Source organism: Myotis myotis, unplaced genomic scaffold (assembly GCF_014108235.1).
Source record: "Myotis myotis isolate mMyoMyo1 unplaced genomic scaffold, mMyoMyo1.p scaffold_m19_p_3, whole genome shotgun sequence".
Taxonomy (NCBI): domain Eukaryota; kingdom Metazoa; phylum Chordata; class Mammalia; order Chiroptera; family Vespertilionidae; genus Myotis; species Myotis myotis.
Window position 1 is genome coordinate 182,004,321 of NW_023416335.1, and position 27,485 is coordinate 182,031,805.

General features: G+C 40.4%; 1 protein-coding gene across 7 annotated transcripts in view; it reads left to right on the top strand.

Annotated features, from left to right (window-relative positions):
* The first annotated feature begins 17,732 nt into the window (after positions 1–17,732).
* ABCC9 (ATP binding cassette subfamily C member 9) overlaps positions 17,733–27,485 on the top strand; it is a 114,014-nt gene continuing 104,261 nt past the window's right edge. For 2 of the 7 annotated variants that reach the window (XM_036299903.1, XM_036299902.1), the window contains exons 1-3: positions 17,733–17,915; positions 18,255–18,369; positions 21,506–21,667. In XM_036299903.1, coding sequence (XP_036155796.1) covers positions 21,526–21,667 — 142 coding nt within the window. In that variant the 5' untranslated portion in view covers positions 17,733–17,915; positions 18,255–18,369; positions 21,506–21,525. The other 5 variants (XM_036299899.1, XM_036299897.1, XM_036299901.1 and 2 more) reach the window with 5 other exon arrangements.

Consider the following 27,485-nt stretch of genomic DNA (forward strand, 5'->3'; position numbering starts at 1 on the left):
TCTATGAAGGTTGCTATGGGTTAGTGAGAGTAAGGACATGATTTAAGAGATCATAGAAGACTATTTGTTTGATGAGGCTCCACTGGCCTTTTTTCATCTGTTCTTTAGGAAATCTATGCTTTGCACTTGCAGAGAGAAGAAAAGGAGTAGCAGCTACTAAGACTGCTGCCTTCCAAGTTCTCTTGATTTGAGGAGGAATGAGTTGGTTGGGACTTGATTTGGATAGGAGTATGATCTGACTAGAACTGGAGCCTATGCTATGCTGGGGAAACACTGCAAAAGCCACATTAAAGGAATTGTTACAACTACAATTACAGAAAGAAAGGGCTATAGCAATTAATTTAATATTTATTATGTGGCAGTTAGATCCACAGTTGGGTGATGCAGAAAATGGGGTGCTGGGAAAGAGGACAGACAGGATTTAGAAAGGAAAAAAAAGATTATTTGGGCAGCTGGATGAACAAAGCAAGGCAATAAGGTGATTAGCGCAGGGGTGTGCACTGGAGTTGAAAGCAGTAGAATTTGGTTGGAATACAAAGGGCGAGTGAGAACGAGGCAAGCCTTGTGAGGACTTTAAATGACATAGTGAGTCCTGAAAGTTGTGTGAATGTGGTGATTGAAGATGCATTTTAGGAAGATGAATATAATAAGTACCTGTTGAATGATATAGGCAGAAAGAGACCAATTAAGAGGATGATACAACAACTAATGAGACTCTAAGAGAAGGGAGACAGAGAGAAAGGAAAAAGGCAGATGGAAATCATCGCTAAACATAACATAAATTAATTAATAACTGTATGTGTGATGGTAAATGGGATTGCTGTTTTAGTCTCACTTTCTCTAAGTTCACTATTGGTGTAAAGAAATGCCATAGATTTCTTGGCATTAATTTTGTATCCTGCTACATTGCCGAATTCATTTATTAAGTCTAATAATTTTTTGATGGAGTCTTTAGGGTTTTCTATGTACAGTATCATGTCATCTGCAAATAAGGACAGTTTTACTTCTTCTTTTCCAATTTGGATGCCTTCAAAATAAAAAGCTTTTGCACAGAAAAGGAAACCACCAACAAAACAACAAGAAAGCCCACTGCATGGGAGAACATATTTGCAAATGATATCACCGATAAGGGTTTAATCTCCAACATTTACAGGGAACTTATGCAACTTAACAAAAGGAAGATAAACAACCCAATCAAAACATGGACAATGGACCTAAATAGACACTTTTCGAAAGAGGACATACAGAAGGCTGAAAGACATGAAAACATGCTCAAAGTCACTAATTATAGGAGAGATGCAAATCAAAACGACAATGTGGTATCATCTCACACCTGTCAGAATGGCTATCATCAACAAATCAACAAACAACAAGTGTTGGAGAGGATGTGGAGAAAAAGGAACCCTTCTGCACTGCTGGTGGGAATGCAGACTGGTGCAGCCACTGTGAAGAACAGTATGGAGTTTCCTCAAAAAACTAAAAATGGAACTCCCATTTGACCCAGTGATCCCACTTCTAGGAATATATCCCAAGAAGCCAGAAACACCAACCAGAAAAGATATATGCACCCCTATGTTCATAGCAGCACAATTCACCGTAGCTAAGATTTGGAAACAGCTTAAGTGCCCATCAGCAGATGAGTGGATAAAAAAACTGTGGTACATCTACACAATGGAATACTACACTGCAGTAAAAAAGCATGGATGGAACTGGAGAGCATTATGCTAAGTGAAATAAGCCAGTCAGAGAAAGATAAATACCACATGATCTCACTCATTTGTGGAATGTAGAGAACAACATAGACTGATTAACATTGTGGAATGTAGAGAACAACATAGACTGATTAACAGGGACAGATCCAAAGACAGAGAAACAGCGATCAGACTATCAATCATCAGAGGGAAAGTAGGGGAGGGTGGGGGTAAGGGGAAGAGATCAACCAAAGGACTTGTATGCATGCATATAAGCCAAACCAATGGACATGGAAAACAGGGAGATGAGAGCATGAGTGGCAGGGGGGCTTGGGCGGGGGGGCGGGGTGGTTAATAAGGGGATGAGGACACATTTGTAATATCTTAACCAATAAAGAAATTAAAGATAGAAAAATACATTTCATTGATTTTAGAGAAAGAGGAAGGGAGAGGTATAGAGAGATTAGAAACATCCACCCGCTGCCTCCTGCAGGTCCCCTACTGGGGATTGAGCCTGCAACCCGGGCATGTGCCCTGACAGGGAATCAAACTGGTGACCGCTTGGTTCATGGGTCAATGCTCAAACACGGAGCCACATTGGCCAGGCAAGGGCTTACTCCTTATTGCTGAATTTAAAACATAAGAGTGGGAATCTGAAGTGCCAGGAGAGAAAAAAGCAACTAGTTCAAGTGGTCAGTTAAAAAAATCAATCAAGATGTTAAACGAAGACGCTTCAGTAGGGGGAGGTAGCCTGGCTCTCAGTCTAGTCCAGTGATTGGCAATGTGTTCATTAGAGACAGAGATAGCCTCTGGATCTCCCCTTTAATCCCTCATAATTCAAAGCTTAAGTCATACATTTGCATTACAAAGAGAGAAGCCAAATGTCAGGGCTTACACGCAATTATTCATGTTTTTGTGGTGATGCTGTTGCCAACAAACCCACTGTGCTTTCAGACCTAGAAAATATAGCTGCTACAATTACAATAGTAGGCTATACCTTACCATCCATGTTTGTGGAAGTGCACTCTGTGACATTTGAACAACCACAGAACCACCTAAGGAAGCATTTTTCCAGAGCATATCTCCTTTGTTAAGTTGCGCAGAACTGCCTAGGTGAATCCAGAAAAATGTTAGTGAGACATATTTAAATATGCTCTCTAGGATATGAACAAATCTCACATACTATATAGCATTAATGAGAAATTAATTCTAGAATTCTGCCTACTAATTTATTAAGAATTTAATAAATTAGAATCCACAAAGGGAAAGCAATTACATTGAAACGGAATTTTTGGGCTGGACTGGAACTCAGATTCTTTGTCCGCTGGAGTCGACGAATGAATCCACGGACAGAGAATAGTATAGCAAAGGTGGAGATTTATTGAATAACAAGTACAGACTCCCACGTGGGGAGAGGGAAAGAGTCCCAAGAATGGACTCCCACATGGGGAGGAGGAAAGGGTCCCACAGAGTTCCTTTTTCCTCTGAGGCTACAGATCCTTGTGCCTTGATATCCCCTCTGGTTGGTCACTATTCCCTTAGACTAGTTACTATAGTAACTCCTGAGCTCAAAGGTCAACCTTGCTGGGGTCCAGCCCCAGCAGGTCCAGGGGTCCCCAAAGGTGTGGATGGAGTCGGCGAAGAAGGAATGACACAGAGACAGCGTTCAGTTGATCAGCAGCCTAGCCAGGATCGATAGCCAAGTTCTGTTCAGGATCTCCAACGAAGTTCTGGTTAGGATCTCCAGCCACGTTCTGTGTCCATGTTCTCTTGCTAGGTTCTCCAGCCAGGTTCTCCAGGTTCTCCAGCCAGGTTCTGTAGCCATGTTCCTTTGCTAGGTTCTCCAGCCAGGTTCTGTAGCCATGTTCCCTCGCTAGGTTCTCCAGCCAGGTTCTGTCCAGGATCTTTTTCCATGTTTTCTGCAGCGAAGTTCTTCTGTCTCTAGGTTCTGTGTAGGTTCTGTCTTCTAAGTTCTGTCTTCTTACAACTGTATTTATACCAGCTGATTCCAATCCTATCAATCTCTATTCCAAAGGTTAGGGCGTTTCTTATCTCCATTCCAGGGAGTAAAGATTATGTAGCTTAAGCATGATTGTTCATAGTTAAAGTGATTAATTACCCACCTGGCACTTAGTTAAGAGGTTTTATTCCCTCCCTAACTTCAGGGGAAAATCCCTACCTGGGGAAACAACCTTTCTCAGAGACTTTGGTTAAAACACATAGTGCCAAGAAGGTGAGCAAACATATTAAGAACAGTATGCCATATATGCCAGGTCCCTTGAAACAGCAAGCATGGACCAGCTCCCGGCACAACCTCACATGCGACATGTGAGGTCGCCCCCACCTTCCTTGTTGTTTTCCTATTCCCTTTGGGTCTTCTTCTTCTCCTTCTGCATGAAGTGCTTCCTTCCCTTTATTTTGTAAATATAGACCTTTTGCTGTTCCCAGCTCCCTCATTCTATGGAAATGTACCTGTTGCAGCTTTTCAGTTTCCCTATTCTATGGAAATATACTTCTGCTGTTCTGCAGCCCTGTGCTTCTTTCCTTGGTCCCCTTGATTTCTACATTTTCCTAAAACCTGTTTTAGGAAAAATTCCTGTTTCAGAGCCATGAGGGTAAGTTCTCTTCTAAAGAGTATAGGAGGTGATGAAGAAGAGAACCTAAAGTAACAACTAAATATAGGGAGTAAGTAGTGAATGAGCCTCTGTGGGGGACTGAGGAAAAGTAAACTACTAGAAGGAAGAGTTTGATGTGTTACAACAAAGGAAGCAAACTTCCAGAAAGGAAGATAATTAAGAGTGTCAAAGTGGTAGAGCGAAGCCAGGCAGGATTAAAACTAAACGAGGCTGCAACATTTGGCAATTAAGGAACTGTCTGGTGCATTATTCTTCCAAAAGGGTGTTCTGTTCTCTGTCCCACTGTGACAGTGGCGATTTAGGCCCTCACCATCTCTTACTTGTTTTGCATCCCTGTTTCCATCTCACCCCCACCAATCTGTCGTCCACATTGCCTATAGAGAGATCTTTTTAGAGTAGGGATCTGGTCATAGAATCTCATGCTTGCTTAGGAAACTTGGGAAGAAGCTTCACCTTGTTCTGCTTGAAATACATCCTTATCACTGTTATGCCCAGATTTCAGGATCCCCAAAAGACCACCAGGGAGCCAGCCGTGTCCGATGCAAAAGCAAAGAGTCTTTTATTCAAACCCGGGTTTGGCTCCCCTACCCTCCTTACTGGCACAGCAGCAAGTGGCAGAGAGAGAGCTAGCCCGGTGGGAAGAGGAGTTTTATAGGGGGGTGGAGTAAGGGGAGGAGAGGGGACTGTGGGCCCTGCCGATTGGCCAGGCACAAGTAGGTGTCTCGTTACACAGGATGTGGTCATATCTATGGCGCACACTTCCCTTGATTGTCATTGGTTAGTTTAAAGAAATCCTGGGTGTGGCTAGCAGAGGCTTGGGCTTCCGGGAAGAAGTCTTGCCGAGCACATGGCTGCCCCAAAATGGAGGATCTAGGAAAAGATGGAGGGCGTAGTCCTCGCCCTTTCAGTCACAAACCAGTCTCTAGCAATCCTTCCAACTCACTGCATCTTTGTTTATTTATTCCACATTAAGCTACTTAGAGTTTTTCAAGCATGAGAAGCCTTATCAGCTTTGGAGTTTCTTCTGCACATGCTGTTCTTAGTGTTTAGGAGACTTTTTGAGCCTCATTCTTCCTCAACTTAAGCTGATGATGAAAAATTCTATATCTTGGCTGTGGTGCTAGTCACATGGCAGTATATGTGTGTCAAAACTCATAGAACTGTAAACTTTAAAAGTTAGGTTTTGCTGTATATAAAATTTATCTAAATAAACCCTCTTAAAAAAGATACCTGGATAATCTCCAACTATTTGGCCACTAAAACAATTTTAAATAAACAGTGAATCAAAGAGGGAATTTTAGAGAAAATTAGAAAATATAAAGTCAATAAAAATCATTTTTAAGCTAAATAAAGTGGACGAATCTCAAGCTATACTGATCAATAAAACACAGGAGACAATGCAAACTATCAATATTAAGAATGAAAGAGGGGGTAGCAATAAAAATCCTATAGACATCAAAAGGGTACTAAGGAAATAGTTTGAACAGCTCTGTGCCAAGACATTTAAAACCTAGATTATTCTTTTCAAAGAACAGATTATCTACACTAACACAAGAAGAAAGAAAAAAGAGAAAATTTGTGTACCACTATATCTTGTAAAGAAATTAAGTTCTTAAATAAAAGCCATTTATAAGGAAAATTCCAAATACACATGGCTTTACCTTTGAATTCTATAAAATATTTTGGAAAAAATAATAATCTTATCAATTTTTCCCTCAAAAAACAGAGGAGGGAAATAGTTCCAAATTCATTTTATGAGCCCAACAAAATCTTGATATAAAAACTGAATGAATACATTGCCAAAACAAACAAAAAATCTTCCCAAAGTCCCCTCCTCTCCCCTTGCCCCCTGCCAAACTTCAATCTCTCACACCACACACAAAATTAAATCCAAAGTAGACCTACACCCAAGCATAAAAACTGTGCCCATATTTCATATTTCTAGAAGATGTAGGAGAAAATGGCCTTAAGGTGTTGTAATGTCCCCACGCGTGACACACAGGATGCAAGATCAAATCAATGAGTTATTTAATCAATAACTCTGGTGACTGCAAGGGAGAAGCGGCTCCAAATCTCTCAGTGCCCCCTTGGCCGAAACATCAGACTTATACAGGCAAATGTCACCAAGGTATTGATTACATCTTGAGGTTTGGAATGAGGAACCTGGTTTGCAAAAGCAGTTTGTTACAGAAGCTTAGATTGAACAAGTTAGTTATCTACAAAGATTAATTACAGTTTCAGGTCTTGGGACCGCTGAGTCAATGGAAACACATTATCTGGGGCCACTGAGGCAATTTAAAGTAATTGTGCTGTCCTGGTCACGTCTTGGGACCACTGAGTCAACGGAAACACATTATCTGGAGCCACTGAGGCAATTTAAAGTAATTGTGCTGTCTGGGCCTCCAGGTGCAGAGAAATGTGTTTCGAAAGACAAATAAGACCACAACCAATGGGGTATTCAAACCACAATCAATGGAGTATTCAGTCAAAAGGGATAACTTATATAAGTTTAGAAAATCAAAATAACTTTTCTATTATTTTAGCAAGTAAATAATTACAGAAGCCAGAACAGCAGGGTTAAAATATTAAACAGCAATTTTTACCCGAGATAGTTGCTACCATGCTTCAAAGGTTGTGCTATTATCTAAATGTTTGTGTCCCATTTGCGTCCGCCCCCCCCCCCGCCCCCCGCAAAATTCATATGTTGAAATCCTAACCTCCAAAGGTGATGGTATTAGTAGGTGGGGCCTTCAGGAAGTGATTAGGTCATGAAGGTCGAGTCTTTATGAATGGGATTAATTCCCCTATGAAAAGAGACTCCAGGGAGACCCCCTAACCCCTCTGCTGTGTGAGGACACAAAAAAAGAAGTCTGTGACCCAGGAGAGAGCCCTTGCTTGACCATGATGGCACCATGATCTTGAACTTCGAGCCTCTAGAACTGTGAGAAATTGCTATTGTTTGTAAGATACCCAGTCTATTGTATTTTGTTACAGCAGCCAAAATAGACAAAGACTTCTTAGGGCAAAAAGGCAAAGCTTTAACTATTAAACAAACAAACAAAAATTGATAATTGAACTTGATAAAAATTAAAGCATTTTTAAAAAACACCATTAAGAAATGAAAAAACAAGCCATTAGCTGGCAGAAAATATTCTCAGTATATATAGCTGACAAATGACATATCTAAAATATGTTTTAAAAAGTTATAACTCTGTATTAAAATATTGTATATATATATATATTTCAATAACAAACAACTCAAAACAAAATGGTAAAAGTTGGAACAGACACTTCATGAAAGAAGTGCATTCATTTTCTTTTGTGCCATAACATATCACTAAATGGCTTATAAAAATACCCATTTATTATATCACATTTCTGAAGGTCAGAATTCCAGGTGGGCTCACCTGGGTACTTTGGTTAGTGTCTTTCAAGAGGCTGGTTTGACTGGGTTCCTATTTGGAGTCTCTGGGGAAAAATCCACTTCCAAGCTCATTCAGTTTTTTGTCAGAATTCAATTCCACATGGTTGTAAGAATGAAGTGCCCATTTTTTGTTGGCCGTTGACTGGGGACTGTGCTCAGCTTCTTGAAGCCATTCTCAAATCTTTATCCTGTGGCCCTCTTCATATGAGCAATAGAGACCCTTCCTCATATCAAATCCATCTTATTCTTCAGATATATCTGACTTTCTCTTCTACTACGAGTCTCAGAAAATGCTCTGCTGCCCTGGCCTGGTATCTCTGTTGGTGAGAGCATCATCTGGATTCACCAAGACTGTGGGTTCAATCCCCAGTCAGGGCTCATACAAGAATCAACAAATGAGTGCATAAATAAGTGAAACAACAAATTGATGTCACTCTCTAAAATCATCCAATCAAAAAATACAATAAAATCATTCAATCAATAAAAAAATTACATATGAAAAAGAAAATGCTCTGCTTTAAAAGGGCTTATGTGATTAAATTAAGCTGCATGGATATTCTGCCTATTTAAAAGTCAACTGATTTGTAACCCTACTTACATTGGGAAAAACTTTTTTGCTATGTAACATAATGTAATCATGGGAATAACACTGGGAGGAAAGGTCATGAGAGTCATCTTAGAATTATGCCTACCACAAAAAGATATATGAACGACCAATAAACCCATGAAAATCTATGCTCAAAATCCTTAGTCATAAGAGAAATATAAATTAAAACCACACTCACCCAATAGAAGGATTAAAATAAAAATTTAAAAAACTGCCAATATTAAATATTAGCAAGACTCTGGAGCAACTGGAGCTCTCATATTTTTCTGGAAGGAATGTAAAATGGTTCAATCTCTATGGAGAACATTTTGGCAATTTCTGTGAAGTTTATGTATAGTTGCCATATAGCCCATCAAATCCACTGCTTGGCATTTACCCAAGAGAAATTAAAACTACATTTACAAAACTTTCATTGAAGCTGTATATAGAGAAGCACAGGAGACTTGGTTGGAAAGTTTGTAAGGAGGACATTCCGAAAAGGGAAGTGGGCTGAAGGTGGCCCGCCCTGTTTATCAGAATTCCGACTTAGGGGAGTTTGGCTGAAGGTGGTCATTCCTAATTGTTCCTTGACCTTTCCAAACAAGTCTGTGCATGTGCAGACCCTCGGGTGTTCACCGGAATCCTTATGATTAATCTTTAGGTGTCCTTGCTTAAAGGACACTGCAGGTACATGTGTACTCCCCAAGATTACTTACCCTACTGATTGTATCTAAAAGATAAATTTTATCTCAAACTGCTGTTACAATAAAAGCATGATGAGACAGGCAATCAAAGCTGTCTGGTTCCTTTAGCCAGGCAGTCCCTTAGTCCTCTCTTTCACCGCAATCCTATGTCAGAGTAATCATTCATCCATCGCTCAGGGTCTGCTGGTCAGCTCCAGCAGCTGTATTTATCATTGTCAAAAACTTGAAATAATTCAAATATATATCTACAGAAGTATGAGTAAACAAATTGTGGTATATTCATATAATGAAGTTTTCAGTGATAAAAGTGAATAAATTACTGATACATGTAATAACATGGATGCATCTAAAAAATATCATGCTTAATCAAAGAAGCCAGACCACAAAAGAATATATACTATATAACTACATTTACATGACATTTCTTAAAAATCAAAACTAATCTCTAGTGAAAGACCTCAGATCAGTGGTTACCCTAGGTGAGTGAAGATGTGAGTGACTAGTCAGAGGCACAGGAAAATTTATTGAGGAAATAGAAATATTCTATATCTTGCCCAGCCAGTGGCTCAGTGGTTGAACATTGACCTATGAACCAGGAGGTCATGGTTCTATTCCTCATCAGGGCACATGCCTGGATTGCAGGCTTGATCCCCATGGGTTGGGGAGGGGCATTCAGGAGGCAGCTAATCAATGATTCTCTCTCATTATTGATGTTTCTAGCTCTCTCTCCCACTCCCTTCCTATCTGAAATCAATAAAAATATATTTTAAAAAAAGAAATTTTTTTATATTTTTGGGATCACAATTATGTCAAACATTTTGGATTTTACATGTATAATAGAAGGTTTTTATTTTATAAAAGATTATACTTACCAAAGTTGATTTTAAAATATATTGTATATATTTCTAATAAAAGTAAGGATGTTTTGTCTTCTTTTATTGTTTAGCACCATTTTGGAATTTATTTATTTATTTCTTTAATTAAATCTTTATTGTTCAGATTATTACATTTGTTCCTCTTCCCCCCCCCCCCATAACTCCCCTCCACCCAGTTCCCACCCCACCCTACATCCTCACTCCCCACCCACTGTCCTCATCCATAGGTGCACAATTTTTGTTCAGTCTTTTCCCACATCCCCCACACCCCTTTCCCACCAAAGAATAGTCAGTCCACTCCCTTTCTATGCCCCTGATTCTATTATAATCACCAGTTCATTCTGTTCATCAGATTATTCACTTGATTTTCAGATTCTCTTGTTGATAGATGTGTATTTGTTGTTCATAATTTGTATCTTTACCTTTTTCTTCTTCTTCCTCTTCTTAAAGGATACCTTTCAGCATTTCATATAATACTGGTTTGGTGGTGATGAACTCCTTTAGCTTTTTCTTATCTGTGAAGCTCTTTATTTGACCTTCAATTCTGAACGATAGCTTTGCTGGATAAAGTAATCTTGGTTGTAGGTTCTTGGCATTCATCACTTTGAATATTTCTTGCCACTCCCTTCTGGCCTGCAAAGTTTCTGTTGAGAAATCAGCTGACAGTCATATGGGTACTCCTTTGTAGGTAACTGAGTTTCTTTCTCTTGCTGCTTTTAAGATTCTCTCTTTGTCTTTTGCTCTTGGCATTTTAATTATGATGTGTCTTGGTGTGGTCCTCTTTGGATTCCTTTTGTTTGGGGTTCTCTGCACTTCCTGGACTTGTAAGTCTATTTCTTTCACCAGGTAGGGGAAGTTTTCTGTCATTATTTCTTCAAATAGGCTTTCCATATCTTGCTGTCTCTCTTCTTCTGGCCCCCCTATAATTCGGATGTTGGTACTCTTGAAGCTGTCCCAGAGGCTCCTTACACTATCTTCATATTTTCGGATTCTTTTTTCATTTTGCTTTTCCGATTGGGTGTTTTTTGCTTCTTCGCATTTCAAATCGTTGACTTGATTCTTGCGATCCTCTAGTCTGCTGTTGGGAGTCTTAGTATTTTACTTCCACACCGCACCTCCTCTGAGTCTCAGTATGCTTTTCTCTTTCCTTCTAGTTGTAGAATTTCCACTCAGCCAGCCTTCCTGTGGTTCTGGATGATGTCTGTTCCATCTTTTAGTTGTATTTTTGAAGTGGTTGTGTGAGGCAGCAAACTCCGGTGTTTACCTATGCCGCTATCTTGGTTTCTCCACCCATTTTGGAATTTAGAGTTCATAAACTTCAGGAGAAAATAAAAATAAGCTGTAAATATTTGAAAAGGAGAAGCAAGTTGTCTTTGTTTGGCTGCTTACCAAATTACCAAAGACTGGGTGGCTTAAACAACAGTTATATCTCACTGTTCTGGAGTCTGGGAAGTCCAAGATCAAGGCATTGGAAAATTCAGTTATTGGTGAGGGTCCTGATTTGCCAATATCTGCCTTCTTGCTATGTCTTCACAAAAGAGAAGATCTAAGATAATTTTGTAAAGAGTAAAAAGGGAACTGATACTCCCAGTGTTAAAATATACTTTAAAGTTATAATAATGAAATACATCTGATCATAGTAAGTTCTTAAAAAATGGAAAAACATCAATTGAGCAGAATATGTAGTCCAGAAACAAATCTTATTATAAACTAGTGACCTGGCACATGGGTTTGTGCACACTGAAAGGAAATTAATAAGAAGGTGGCCAACAGGGCAGGACTAGGAGAGATGGATCAGACACACCCTAGAGCCAGCCTCCCTTGGTCCCTCCCCAGGATCTGTGTAGTGAGCAGGGATCTCTCCAGCAGGTGGGGTCCCTCAGCCTGGCCTATGGGGATCGATTTGAAACTAGCTCTCTGACATCCCCTGTGGGGTCCTGGAGTGTTAAAGGGCACTCTGCAAAGTTGTTTTTGTACAGGGTGTGGAACACAAATGCAAGTGTGCAGTAAATCAGATTCAGGGCTGACAGTGCCCCAGCAACAACATAACCCATGGCTGAAGGTGGAATTGGGTTCCCTCCTCTCTGGTTTCAGAATATGTCACCTGAGGAACTCCACTGCCAAGTCACTGCAGCTCAGCAGCTCCTGTGTTGAGTGTCTGCCCCTTGGTGGTCAGTGCATGTCACAGTGACCAGTCAGATGGTCGGACACTTAGCATATTCGCCTTTTATATATATAGACTAGAGGCCTGGTGCATGAAATTCGTGCACGGGGGGGGGAGGGGAGGGGGGTGCCCTCAGCCCAACCTGCACCCTCTCCAATCCATGAGCCCTCAGGGGATGTCCTACTGACGGCTTAGGCCCACTCCCCGTGGTTCTTTGCTCTCTGCGGGGCCTGCCTGCTCCACCATGGCAACAAGCAAGCAGACCCTGCTAGGCGCTGCCTGCGGGTCACGCTTGCCTGCTTGGGGTCCCCACGGAGACCCGCCAGCAGGCCCTGCTGGGCGCTTGCCTGTTCCGGGTCACCACAGCAATGCCTGCTGGCCTCATGTTGCTGGGGTGATGCCGCCAGCATCCTGCCCCAGCTGCTATGGGTGCCACCATCTTTGTCACAGAGTGAAGGTTAATTTGCATATTACTGTTTTATTAGATAGAGCTAGTTATACTATATGACAAAAGTGGTATTACACATCAGGGCAGAAGAAAAGGAGTATTAAGTAAGTGGTGTTGGTGTAACAAATACAATATTAACTTAGGTTCTCATCCAATGGCATATGCCAAAATAAATTTAGAATCAAATTAGAAACCCTTTAAACAAATATAAATAAAGGTTAATATTTGTTAAATAAAGTATTGGAATACAATGCAATGGCAAAAAGAACCAAATTTGCCTTAGAGCAGATATTTTCAGCTGGTGTGCTACAAGAATTTTTTTTTTTTTAATATATTTTATTGATTTTTTTTACAGAGAGGAAGGAAGAGGGATAGAGAGTTAGAAACATCGATGAGAGAGAAGCATCAATCAGTTGCCTCCTGCACATCTCCTACTGGGGACGCGCCCGCAACCAAGGTACATGCCCTTGACTGGAATTGAACCTGGGACTCTTCAGTCCCCAGGCTGACACTATCCAGTGAGCCAAACAAGCCAGGGCTGCAAGAATTTTTAAAACATGCACTAACCTCTTTTCCCTTAGATTTGTCAAATAAAATTTAAAAAAGCAACAACCAACACAACAACATCCATCCAGTGTGAATGAATCAAAATTGTACTTCTTTTTTTGTCAGATCGGCAAGAAATATATTTTGTGGTGTGACGAAGAATTTTAGCAATCAGTTATGTGTGCCATGAGATGAAAAAGGTTGAGAATTGCTGCCTTGCAGGGAAACACCATGAAAGCAGAGACCCTACAGGTCTAACTCATCACTGACCTATGTGTCCAGCAGGAGATCTAGCAAATGGGTATGCTCTAATAAATCTTTATACATTTTATACATTTGCAAAGTGTATGAAAACTATTGTGGTTTTTTGTTTTGTTTTGATTTTTGTAAAGGCAGAACTACTATCAATTTTTAAAGTAACAAACTGGGAGAGCATATTTGTCATATATATAAAACAGGATTAAAATCCTTCTCTTATTAAAAGTTCGTGTAAATGATAAGAAATTTCGTTCAGTGTACAAGTACGTGGCCAAGCTGTTCACAATAGAGGAAACACAAAGATGAATGAATATTTAAAAAAAACACACATTGATTTTGACATATAACAAAGAATTGTATGTTAAATGTCAAATTATAAGATTAAAATAATATCCCATGCTAGTTAAGGTGTAAGTGTAATAGTATTACCGGTCCAATGTTTGTGTGCCTGATGCTTCAAAAGGCCAAAACTCAAAATGTCAGAGTTTGGAGTTAGGAAAGGTTTATTGATTTAGAAGGCACCAGTAGAGAAGATGGAAGACCTAATGGTTCCTCAAATTCATTTTAAGTAAGTACAGAGTTCAAGGGAAAGGGGGAATGGGAGGGGCAAGAGGTAATTAAGGACCACAGACACCTGAGTGCCAGGAGGGGTCGGAGGAAGATTGTACTTAGTCTGTTGACCCTAGTTCAGTGGTCGGCAAACTCATTAGTCAACAGAGCCAAGTATCAACAGTACAACGATTGAAATTTCTTTTGAGAGCCAAATTTTTTAAACTTAAACTATAAAGGTAGGTACATTGTTATTAACTTAATTAGGGTACTCCTGAGCTGGCCTTTGCTAAAAACGTCCTCAATCTGATTGAGGTACGTTCACTGAGGTCGACCCCTTCCAAGTCTCCCATCCGCACTCGTCTTGTATACTTGTTTCATCTATCTCCTTTTGTTCATCCTCTCTATATGTCCAAACCATCTCAACATACCTTTCTCAATCCTCGCACTACATCTTCTTTCACTCCACAACGTTCCCTAAAATTAACTTAATAAACTTTACTTAAAGTTTTAAGTCTTAGTTAAACTATAGGTACGTTGAATAAAACTTGATATCATACTTAATAATGATATTATTTGTTGATAAAATTAAATTCCTTACAATTTACCTTACAATACCCATAAAAGTAAATCATGACAATGACTGACAAACACTAATGTGAACAATGGCCTTGCATCTCCTTGGAAAGTTTGGGTAAGTCAGGTTTGTATGTTGTTTTTAATTTTAGGCACAATTCCAGGTTCTCATCAATAAGATGACTTCTCAATTTACTCTTGATAAGGTTCATGCTTGACAATGATTGTTTGCATAAATATGTAGACCCGTATAAGGAAAGAACAGCAAACGCTAGTTTTTTCAGTTGATTATATGATTCAGGAATACTATTCCAGGTGTTAAAAATCAACATATCTTCCTTCTCCAGGTCTTTCAAAGCAGACCACTTGTGCTGTGAACTAAGTTCACATTTGTCTTTCTCCAATATTTCTATATCAGCACAAAGACGTTCAAATTTTGAGCTCCACAGTTCTTTGTTTCTTAAATCCAGCAATTGCATTTCAAAGTTGCCAATGTCAATATTAAAGGGAGAAAAATTTAATTCTGTTACAGTAGTATTGAGAGATTTTTTTAATAAAGGCTAACTTTGCTTTGCTGTTTCTGAATTCCTGAAACCTGTTGAGAAAAGCTTCCCTCATATTTAAAATACTGCACATGGTATTTTGTGGAAGAGTCACACTCAAGGGGCCAAAGAGCCACATGTGGCTCGAGAGCTGCGGTTTTCTGACCACTGCCCTAGTTGATGTGAGTGGTTTGGAGGTTCCTGAAAATCTTTGGTAAACAATGCATAGTTCCCTTATCACCTTGGGAGACACTCTTTCTGATAAGGGGCTGTTTTTATAAAACTCATGCCACAATCAGAATTCCTCTAATGATTGTTTTGTCCATATGCAAGAAGCTATTAACCTAACGGCCTTGGGAACAAAGCAAGCTTGAACAAGATGGAGTCAGAGAGGCCAAGCATTTCACTCTGTTACCATAGGTCATCTCATACAGTTTGGGGAAATTAGTACAAACTTTTTAGGAAAGTAATTTTGCATTCTGTATCCTCAGCCTTAAAAATAAGTACTACTTTTGACTCTGTAATCGCTTTTCAGAGAAGGTATCTTAAAGAAATTATCTGACACAAAAAAGTTATAAAAATAATTTATCATATAATTATATATGGTAGTGAAAATTTGGCAATTCTTTGCCTAACAATAGGAAGATGGGTTTAAAATGTTGGGAGAGCCACACAATGGAATACTATGCAGCCATTTAAATGATTTCTATAAAGTTTTAAAAATACCATTGGGAAATAATTGTTTTTATTTTATTTTATTTTTTAAAGGAAGAGTTCTTAAAATTTTTTAAATATATTTTTATTGATTTCAGAAAGGAAGGGAGAGGGAGAGAGAGATAGAAATATCAATGATGAGAGGGAATCATTGATCAGCTGCCTCCTGCACGCCCTCCACTGGGGATGGATCCAGTTAGGCATGTGCCCTGACCAGGAATTGAATCGTAACCTCCTGGTTCATAGGTCGATGCCTAACTACTGAGCCACGCTGGCTGGGCGGGAAATAATTGTTTTAAAAGATACTGTAGGGAGATAAATTGTTTTGTAATTGCCAACAATATAAAACATACATAGAAAAAAAAATAACCATAGCATAAATATTAGCTTTTACTGAACGGCAGATACTTTCTCAGCACTTGAAAGGAATTGTATTACTTACCCTCACCTCAAACCTATAAAGCATTTTTAAAAAAATTTATACCACTGAACAGTTGAGGAAACTGATATACAGAGGGATGAAGCAACTTGTCCAAAGTCTCTGAGGTAACAAGTGGGATAGCAGGATTTGATAGCAGACCAGCTTCTGCATCCAACTCTTTTAAGCACTGCACTATACGGCTTGTTTTTGTTAAAATATAACAATGTTTTCAGTGGTTTTATAAGTTTGGGGGCTCATTGGCCTCCCTTATACTTTTCTATATCTTCCAAAGTTTCTACATTGAGCATTTGTCATTATAAATAATCTTAATAATGGTTTTTTTTAAATCACCAAATAAACTTGATTTTGTGTAGTCACACTCAGAGCCTGTATCTGGGGATTATTTGCAGCTCCCTGTTCCAGTACCTGGATCCCCAATCTTGAAGCATTGTCTTTTCTCCCTGTGCGCCTGCGTCGCCCCAAACAGCTCTGGGGTGCTGTTAGTTGCCAAGCTTTTAAAGGCCGCAGGGCCTGAGCCCCAGGACCCTCCCTGGTGCGGCCCCTCGAGGCCCTGCAGACCCCTAGCGGCCACGGGTTCCAGTTTCAGTCGCTGACTAAAGCCAGGCACCCATCTGGGAAGGCGGCATCCTTCCAGAGTGAGGCGCCCCTGAGGAGATCCCCAGGGGCTGGCAGGGCGGGAATCGGTCTCTGCCCACAGTCGGAGAGGCCAGGAGGCCGCCGGGGTTTAGGGTTCAGGCCGGGGATCCAGCTCCGGGTGCCGTGGCCTTGGAGCGGCGCCTCTTGGGCGAGGGGTCGCGCGGGGAGCCAGGGAGGCAGCCGCCCGCCTGCCTGACCATCAGTTACCAGATCGAGGGAAAACAGTGCTTCCTTCAAGCCGACTGAGCACTGGTCTCTGAGAAAGCTGCGTGTTACTTGATGAAGGTGGTCTAGGAGGAAATTGATGGCTGGCGTCCTGGGGGTCGGGAGTTATTGTGGAGTGGGTGTGATTTAAACACGTTATCTTCTGAAGAATAAGTGATCTCTCTAACTCGGGTGGGGAGCACGAATAGGGAGCACTGTGTGTGCAGCCGTGGGAGCCCAAGTCCCACTTTGGGGCGCAGGAGAAGGGTGGCCCTCCGGTAGCGGCCAATGGTCCCCAGGAGGAACCGAGGTTCCCAGGCGCCTGGGGCAACCATTCGCCTGGAGCCTGCCCTGCTCCTGTAAAACGTTCGCACGCACCAATAATACGTCCCCGGTGGCCGGTTCTCCTGCCTGGAATGAGCCCTTCATTACCCCGGTCCGCTCAGGGGGGAAATGGTGAACCCCCAAATCTGCTTTCTTGTGTGATCCATCAAAGGGCGCAAACAGAGCCCGGGGGAGAAAAATGCAAGCGAATGCCTCGCGTATTTTGACGTTTAAAAACCAGACTCCGGTGAATCATTGCATCACAGAGTGCAAGTTTCGGTGTCTGGTGAAGCCTGGGGGACGCACAGTACTTGTGTTTGTAAAAATCTCGGCACCGCGCGCCCCAAGTCTGCGGCTCCCGAGCCGAGCGCCGGGCCGAGCGGGGGTGGGGAGGGTCTCCAGTCGCCGGCGCTGCGCTGCGCTCGGGGCTGCTGCCCAGTTTCCTGCCTCTGAGTCGCCGCGTCCGCCCCAGCCCAGAACAGTTTGTGCAATTTAGAAACTCGATAGGAGGCAGCAGCTGATCTCCCACCACCCTAAAAATAATCCACTGCGCGCCCTGCGGGCTTCGGATAGGGGAGGAAAGCTCTGCCTTCGGAGTAAGTGAGCCCACGTCTTTTACATTAATATCATTTAACCTTTTAAGCCGTCGGTTTGGACCTAACATTTCGCCAACCAGAAGGCGCCCGCGCACTCTGCGGGGCTCTGCCTTCCCGGTGGCTATTTCTAGGATCAGGGAGCGGGCCCCAGCCCGAGACCAGAGGGCGTGGGGATCAGGTTTCCAGCGTTTCTTGCAAAACTGCCGGCTCCTTCTTAACCCGCTGGAGATCGTGTAAGGAGTTAATTTCATTTCCCCCCCCTCTTAGACATTAACTGTGTTTTTCACGAAGTAGCTTTCTATCTGCTTAATTTTTGTTATTCTTTGTTTTGTTTTTTAGGAGTTCTGCTTCCCGGTTTGAAATTTACCCTTAAGACAGTGTAGGAAGCCGGTGTTTTGAAGGTAGCGCCAGTGCGCCAGTAGGGGTTTGAAGCAGCATCAAGGCAATAGCAAAGGTATTTATTTGTTGCTTTATTTGTTTAGTTTGGGATTTAAAAACAAAACAAAACACCATTGGCGGGTCTGTGTAAGGAATCTTATCTGCGGAGTAGTGCCAACATTTCCTTTGGTTTGGGATAGAACTTCAATGGGTGCGTTCAGTTCAGGCACTGAATCCGAAGTCAGTGGTCATTTTTTTGGTAGTGATTTTCCCACTCAGATCTGTCATTTATAGACAGATAGGTAGATAGACAGATAGATAAACAGACAGACATATTTGAGCTCATGTTTTATGACCCATCGGCTGAATAACTTCAAGACGGTATTTATATTTGTTTTCATAACTAGTTGATCTGATCCTGAAAATGCCTTAGATAAGGATAAAGTCCTAAGTAAATTATTTAATATGTAACGTTCCTTTCTCATAATTTAGTTAATCTCTGAATAACTGAAGAGTGAGTTATTGTGTAAATAAGAATGAAAGCTTTAATATTGCTTTTGGTGTGTTTTCTTTAGATGTTTCCAGCATGTTAAATTCTCAGGGACTGCTACTACATTAGAGCTGACCCTCTCTGCTGGATGAATAAGAAAGAGTACTAGTTTTCCCTTACTTTACATGTGTCAACTAAATCCAAATTTTTTTAACTCCTGAGGGTAGTTCTCATACAATGCACTTCAAAGAATAAGAATACCGAGAGTAGAATTCTTGACATGAAATCATGTTTGGTCATCTAGGAGTAGTTTCTTTTTGTGTTTTTGCTCTGCAGACCACCCCTATCACAAAATTTCACTTCAGATGTCTGTCTTTAAAGTTCATTTAGTCACGTTCCCTGACTCTATTAGCTGTCCTAAACAAATACTTGAACATCTTCCCATGGTTTTATGCTGGTGAGGAGAAAAATGTCCTGTCTTCCTGTCTGGTCTCTCTTCCCTCTCCCTCCTCCTTGATGCTGGGCCTCTGTCAGTGCTTAGCTGAACTAGACAGATCCAGAAGGGGCGGGGCTGAAGATGTCAGGGATCAGAGTTTAGCCAGCAAGAGCAGCAATTTGTACCCTTCCCAAACCCTTTTTAACTTAACCTGGGTTCTGCTGGGAAACCTTGAATGATATTTGGAGATCTAAGAATTAGTTAAAAATCCTGGTTGAATAAAAACTTGTAAGCTAAACACAATGATTTTCAATGTATCTATCATAAGTTCATTCCTTCCTTCTTTTTGTCCCTGTTGTGTTGTAGTATGGTCTGGCACAGGGGTGGGCAAACTTTTTGACTTGAGGGCCACAATGGGTTCTTAAACTGGACCGGAGGGCCGGAACAAAAGCATGGATGAAGTGTTTGTGTGAACTAATATAAATTCAAAGTAAACATCATTACATAAAAGGGTACAGTCTTTTTTTTTTTTTTTTTTTTTTTTTTTAGTTTTATTCATTTCAAACGGGCCAGATCCGGCCCGCAGGCCGTGGTTTGCCCACGGCTGGTCTGGCAGTTAGAATGTGCCACATTCAAAGGGAGAGGATGGAAGAGGAGGCAGGTGAAAAGGCAAAAGGAGAGATGTGGTGAGAGACAGGGAACAGGTTGGGAGCCAGGAGGAGTCTGAGGTTAGAGATTATGGTAGAAGGAAGAAACCATTCTAAAGCTTTTGCTTTATTAATCTGAAGTATGCACCTTCGTGTGATAATGTTACTGTATATTTCTCTGACTTTTACACCATAACCTTTACGTAATACCAAGAACTGTTGGGGTTGATGTAGCCTATCAGTCTAAGACCATAGGGACTGTTTCTGTCATGTCCACTATTGGATCCTTACTGTCTAGCACAGGATCAGCTTCTGAGTATTTTTACAGTTAATTAATTAATTAATGGTCTAGTATCCCAGATAGCAGGTACAGGACTGAAAATGTTCTTTGACTTTTTCAGGTTGTTTGTACTTCTCTGATAATTTTTTCCACAGTCACATGTATCCAAAAGTTACTTAATTGGTTGGTATTAGGACTGATTAAATACTAAGCAGGTTATCCTTAGAGCTAATGAAGTTTTGCAAATTCAGATACATTTTTAGCATCTGACTCAGTAATAATGATTAAATGTCAAGGTTTATAAATGTGGCCAATTGGAATATTATCATTTTGAATAAAATTATAAAACCAGCTAAAATAAATAAAACAGTTTATACATGTCTTTCAATTTAGAATGTACTTAAAGTTTTCTTTTATGATGTGTATTAAAAATTTCATTACTAGCTACTATTACTTTTTTTCTGTTTTTTATCTTTATCAGAAATAATCTAACATAATTATAAATCATAATTTCTGTTTTCCTGTTATTTTAAAGATCTTAAGTTATTTTTAATTCTTTTATCCAGCTTGGAATCTTACAGTTGATAAAGATTTGCCAAGTATATAACCTTATCTTGAGTTTTTTTTAAGTATGACTTTTTTTTTAAGATAGAAAAGTCTCAACTAGAGAGCATATCAATGATTAATAAAAACAAAAAAGGTTTACCAAAACAATATGTGAGAGGAACTCCATATAAGCTTTACTAGACTGTAAATACATAGGCTTTCTAACTAGTTGTTCTATTTATATAATGTTGTATAAAACTTTTGTTTGAAATTTGGTTTCTCCAATAATTTACCTACTATAGCCAATCTTTCCTATGTAACACTATTTTTTTTTGAGAGAAAAATATTATTTGTGACCATTGATTTAAAAAAAAATCAAAGAAAGAGGAGAGAAAAATAGTACTATTTTAGTTATTCAAACCTTTGCCAGCCTTTAATAATCTAGCTCAGAATCCAAGCTTACATAAGTCAAGGAAAAGAAATAAAGTTCAGTGAGGCTAAAGTCTTAAGCTGCTACTTATTTTAATAAGACTAGGTAAGTTATTTTCTTAAAAAAAAAATAGTTTGGAGGCTGTGTGATACAACTGGACAAACATAGTTCATAGTCAGGCACCTGGGTGTGGATGCCAGCTACTCTATTGGTTGGCAAGTTACTCACCACTCTGAACCTCAGTATCCTCCTCTGTGAATTGTGAATAACTCTACTGACATTGCATGGTGTTTCTTAGGGCTTAAGATAACACCTTTTAAGGCTATAATTTTAGAATGGAAAGTTTAATAATAAGAGGCTCTCCTTTTTTATCTTCATTTTAGAGTACACCATATCATAAGAAATGAGCCTTTCATTCTGTGGCAACAACATTTCTTCATATAACATCTACGGTGGTGTTTTGGAAAATACCTGCTTTGTGGATGCCCTCAACCTAGTTCCTCATGTCTTCCTGTTGTTTATCACTTTTCCAATATTGTTTATTGGTAAGTAATCTGTTCTATATTACATCACCTAATGTTTATGAAAAAGTCTTATTAATGGCTGAGATTTGGTATAATGTTGACTAATTTCTCCAAGATGAAAAGTGATATATAACTCTATAAGAAAAGAACAACAACATACACACAAGCAAGTATTATGTATTCCAGTTATTTATTTATTTTTTACCTAACATTCTGTAGGTAAAATAGAATTTACATGCCATCTTAGAAATGGACATCAAGTAGCAGCAACAGGTTTTTTTTTTTTTTTAAGAGGAAAAAGATAATTATACAAGATAAATCAAAAGCATTTGCTGAGTCTTACTTTATGTTAGGTAAAGAGAATGGAAAATGACTAAAGCACAGTACTTGCCTAGAATGTTCACTGGAGTAAGCCAGTGAAACAGATGTGTCAAAATTAAGATAAATGATGACAATAGTCCCCCTTTATTTATGGTTTCGTTTTCTGCGATTTTACTTACCTGTGGTCAACTGCACTCAGAAAATACTAACTGGGAAATTCCAGAAATAAATTATTCATAAGTTTTAAATTGTTGTTCTAAGTAGCATGATGAAATCTCGTGCCTTCCCATTCTGCCCCACCAGGAATGTAGTTCATCCTTTTGTCCAGTGTGTCCATGATGTACATGCTACACAGCCATTGGTTACTTAGCCACCTCAGTGACTATCACACTATCACAGTGCTTGTGTTCAAGTAATTATTTAATAATGACCCCAAAGTGCAAGAGTAGTAAGAAAGCTCAACTATGTCAAAGAGAAGTCATAAAAGGCTTATTTTAAATGGTAAGGTGAATACAGAGCAATTAAATATTTTAAGAGAGAAAAAAAGAACACATTCACTTAGCTTTTATTACAATGTACTGTTAAAATTGTCTGATTTTATTATTAGTCATTTTTATTAACCTGGTGTTTTTCCAAATTTATAAATTAAACTTTATCATAGGTATGTATAGGAAAAAAGCAATATATATAGTTTGGTACTATCCTTGGTTTCATGCATCCACTGGGAGTCTTGGAATGTATCTCTCAAGGATAAGGGAGGACTGCTATATACCACATTGTAAGTCCAATTACAGATATAGGAACAAATTTTCCTAGGAATTAACCTGCTAGAACAACTAACTCTTCCTGGAGCTGGAAGGGAAGTTCTGTTACTAAAGCATATCATGTCATGCAAAGGCCAACATACTCTTGACACATACTTTTTCATGTTCAACCAATATTTTGGGACTACAGTGGCCACTTATAGAATACTAGTCATTTATGTGGTATTATCTGTAGGACATTAAGAGTGGTGTTTGGTCAAAATTAGAGCATCTTTTTTTAAAGTGTAATTCTATAATTAATAATTCTTTTTTTGACATCCAATTAAGTTCTTTAGAGTAAGTATTATAACATTCCTATCTGTATTTCTAGCATCAAACACAAAGGCTGGCAAAAAGATATTTAAATCAAGTGGAATTGGAGGGAACATTGTCAATGGGAAAAATCCAGACTATCTCTAATATTGGCTATTTGAGCTAGTGAGAGTACATAAATAAATCACAGTGGTATCAAGTATGAGGAAAAATATAATGCTGCAAAAAGACACAGGGCTTGCCTGCAAGAATTTATGGCATAAATTTTAGTAAAACATGTTAACTGGACTCTGGTTATCACTGCGGCTTGAGCGCCCTGGAAGCTGCCCCTTCTCGGGGTCGTGATGGGCAGCAAGATGGTGTCCGCTAGCAGGGTCGTGCAGGTAGTCAAGCTACATACTCCATTAATAAGGTTCCCTAACAGAAGAGACAATCCTAAACAAGATGTATCAGAAGCTGTGAGATCAACAGGAGTACCATCTCACTAAAACAAACAAACAAACAAAAAAACAACAACATGTTAACTGTAACTAATCATCTAATAGTAAGTTCATTTGGGAACAAATAAGACATGAATCAATTTTCTTTTCAAAGAATGCTTCAGGGAATCTCATCCTATCTAATAATAGATAAGCATGGTAATTGACCATACGTTCGCTACACCTCCATTGGCTAATCAGCACGATATGCAAATTAACCCAACCAAGATGGCGGCCGACAGCCACGCAGCTGAAGCGAGCAGGAGGCTTGCTTGCTCCAGTGATGGAGGAAGCCAAGGTTCCCCGCCTGCCATGGCCCGGTTCTGAGCTCTGAAAGCAACAAAGTTTTAATTATAGAAGCTAAACAAAACCCAGATACCTGCTTTCAGCAGGCCGTGGCCTCAGAGCTGGAGTGAGCAAGAGCAGGCTCTCAGCTCCAGTGGCGGCAACAAAGTTTCAATTATAGAAGGTAAATAAATCCCAGAAGAAAAAAGAAAAAAGAAAAAAAGGAGAGGCTGGGAGCTTTAGTCACCGGCCAGCCTGAAAACGGCCCTCAGCCCCTCACCCAGACTGGCCAGGCACCCCAGTGGGGACCCCTACCCTAAAGAGGGTGTGGCCAGCCTGAAAACAGCCATCAGCCCCTCATCCAGGCTGGCCAGTCACCCCAGTGGGGACCCCCACCCTGATCCGGGACACCCTTCAGGGAAAACCAGCCGGCACCCGTGCACCAGGCCTCTATCCTATATAGTAAGAGGGTAATATGCAAACTGACCATAACAGCAGAAAGACTGGGAATGACTGGTCACTATGACACACACTGACCACCAGGGGGCAGATGCTCAATGCAGGAGCTGCCCTCTGGTGGTCAGTGCGCTCCCACATGGGGAAGCTCTGCTCAGCCACAAGCCAGGCTGATGGCTGTCAGTACAGCAGTGGTGGTGGGAGCCTCTCCTGGCTCCTTGTCAGTGCTAAGGATGTCCGACTGAAGCTTAGGCCTGCTCCCCACTGGCAAGTGGACATCCCCTGAGGGCTGCTGGGCTGCCAGAGGGATGTCTGATTGCCAGCTTAGGCCCAATCCCCCAGGGAGCAGGCCTAAGCCAGCAGGTGGTCATCCCCCGAGGGGTCTCAGACTGCGAGAGGGCACAGGCCGGGCTGAGGGGACCCCCCCCCCCACCGAGTGCACAAATTGTTGTGCACCAGGCCTCTAGTCCTATATAATAAAAGGCTAATATGCAAATCGACTGAACAGTGGAACAACCAGTCGCTATGATGCACACTGACGACCAGAGGGAAGATGCTCAATGCAGGAGCTACCCCCTGGTCATCAGTGCGCTCCCACAGGGGGAGCACCTCTCAACTAGAAGCCAGGCTCATGGCTGGTGAGTGCAGCGGCAGTGGCGGGAGAGGCCCATGGGGAGTGGGCCTAAGCCATCAGTTGGACATCACCTGAAGACTCCCAGACTGTGAGAGGGCGCAGGCCAGGCTGAGGGATTCCCTTTCCCCTGAGTGCATGAATTGCATGCACCGGGCCTCTAGTTTGTTCATAAAGAAATTTCTTCCTGCAATATTTCAGGCACAAAACTCATTTTTAAATTTATTTATTTATTTAATTAAATTTATTGGTGTGACATTGATGAATAAGATTATATAGGTTTCAAATGTACATTTCTATGATAAATGATCTGTATATTGTATTCTGTGCCCATCAGCCAAAGTCAAGTCATTCTCTATCATCATATATTTGACCCTCTTTTAACCACCTTCCCTCTAGTAACCACTGTTGTCTGAGTCTATGAGATGTTTGTTTTTCTTGTTTGTTCATTTGTTGCTTTCAGTTTTATATCCCATATATGAGTGAAATTTATGGTTATTAATTTATTTTGCTTAGCATGATATTCTAAAGGTCCATCCATATTGTCACAAATGGCAGTTTTTCATATTTTCTTATGGCTGAATAGTATTACATTGTTTATATGTACCATATATTTTTATCCAATCATCTATCAATAGACACTTCAGTTGTTTCCAATTTGAAAACATTTATTTGCAAAGACATATGCACTCCTGTATTCATTGCAGCATTATTCACGGACCAATACATTCATTCTTGACACATGTAGGACTTCTCTGCATTCAAAAATTAGGAAAAAAGGTGACAAAATGAGACGATGTGGAGTTTTTTCCTAGTATACCACATATGAGTTGGCATTACTCTAGTTGTTTGAGGGAAACCATCAAAATTTTACTAAAATGTAATGAAATTTTTTTTCAATGGTGAGCTAATGGTGAACCTATATTGTTCGTTCTTTTTAAAATTAAATCTTTATTGTTCAGATTATTACAGTTGTTCCTCTTTTTCCCCACCCCCATAGCTCCCCTCCACCTGGTTCCCACCCCACCCTCTGCCCTTACCCGCCCCACACTGTCCTCATCCATAGGTGTATGATTTTTGTCCAGTCTCTTTCCGCACCCCTGCACCCCTTCCCCCCTAGAATTGTCAGTCCGCTCCCTTTCTATGCCCCTGATTCCATTATAATCACCAGTTTATTCTGTTCATCAGATTATTTATTCACTTGATTTTTAGATTCACTTGTTGATAGATGTGTATTTGTTGTTCATAATTTGTATCTTTACCTTTTTCTCCTTCTTCCTCTTCTTAAAGGATACCTTTCAGCATTTTATATAATACTGGTTTGGTGGTGATGAACTCCTTTAGCTTTTTCTTATCTGTGAAGCTCTTTATCTGACCTTCAACACTGAATGATAGCTTTCTGGATAAAGTAATCTTGGTTGCAGGTTCTTGCTATTTATCACTTTGAATATTTCTTGCCACTCCCTTCTGGCCTGCATAGTTTCTGTTTAGAAATCAGCTGACAGTCATATGGGTACTCCTTTGTAGGTAACTGACATTTTTTCTCTTGCTGCTTCTAATATTCTCTCTTTGTCTTTTGCTCTTGGCATTTTAATTATGATGTGTCTTGGTGTGGTCCTCTTTGGATTCCTTTTGTTTGGGGTTCTCTGTGCTTCCTGGACTTGTAAGTCTATTTCTTTCACCAGGTAGGGGAAGTTTTCTGTCATTATTTCTTCAAATAGGTTTTCAATATCTTGCTCTCTTTCTTCTTCTGGCACCCCCATATTCGGATGTTGGTATGCCTGAAGTTGTCCCAGAGGCTCCTTACACTATCTTAATATTTTTGGATTCTTTTTTCTCTTTGTTTTTCCAGTTGGGTGTTTTTTGTTTTCTTGTATTTCAGATCTTTGACTTGATTCTTGCAATCCTCTAATCTGCTGTTGGAACTCTGTATAATATTCTTTATTTCAGTCAGTGTATGCTTAATTTCTAGTTGGTCCTTTTTCATAACCCTGAGGGTCTCACTAAATTTATTGGCAGTTTCTAGAAAACTCTTGAAAAACCTTATAAGTGTGGTTTTGAACTCTATATCCTGTAGTTTTCTTTCCTCCATTTCTGTCATTTGTGACCTGTTTCTTTGTCTCTGCATTTTTTATGCTTCCCTGTGTTGATAGAGTGGCTTTCTGTGCTAGGTGCCTATAGGGCCCCATGGATCAGCCTCCCCAATTACCTGAGGTAGACACTCTTGGTGTACCCCTTTGTGGTCTTTGTGCACAGTCTTGTTGTAGTTAAGCCTTGATTGTTGTAGGTATCACTGGCAGGAATCGACCTCCAGGCCAATTGGCTGTGAGAATCACCTGTGTCTGCAGTGGGAGAACTTCTGTGCTGGAGACACCCTTCTGGGGAAAGACTTGCTTCAGTGGGGCTTTGTTGCTCACGGAGTCTGCCCCCTGAGTGTGTCCCTTATGGATCTGAGGAGTTGTAATCTGGATGGTCCCACTCTGACCACTGGATACACTGCTCTTGGATCTCTAAGGAGGTGCTAATTTAGCCTCTGCCTGAAGCTACCCAGCAGGAGCTAAGGAGAGATCTGCAGATTCCTCTTCCTTGTT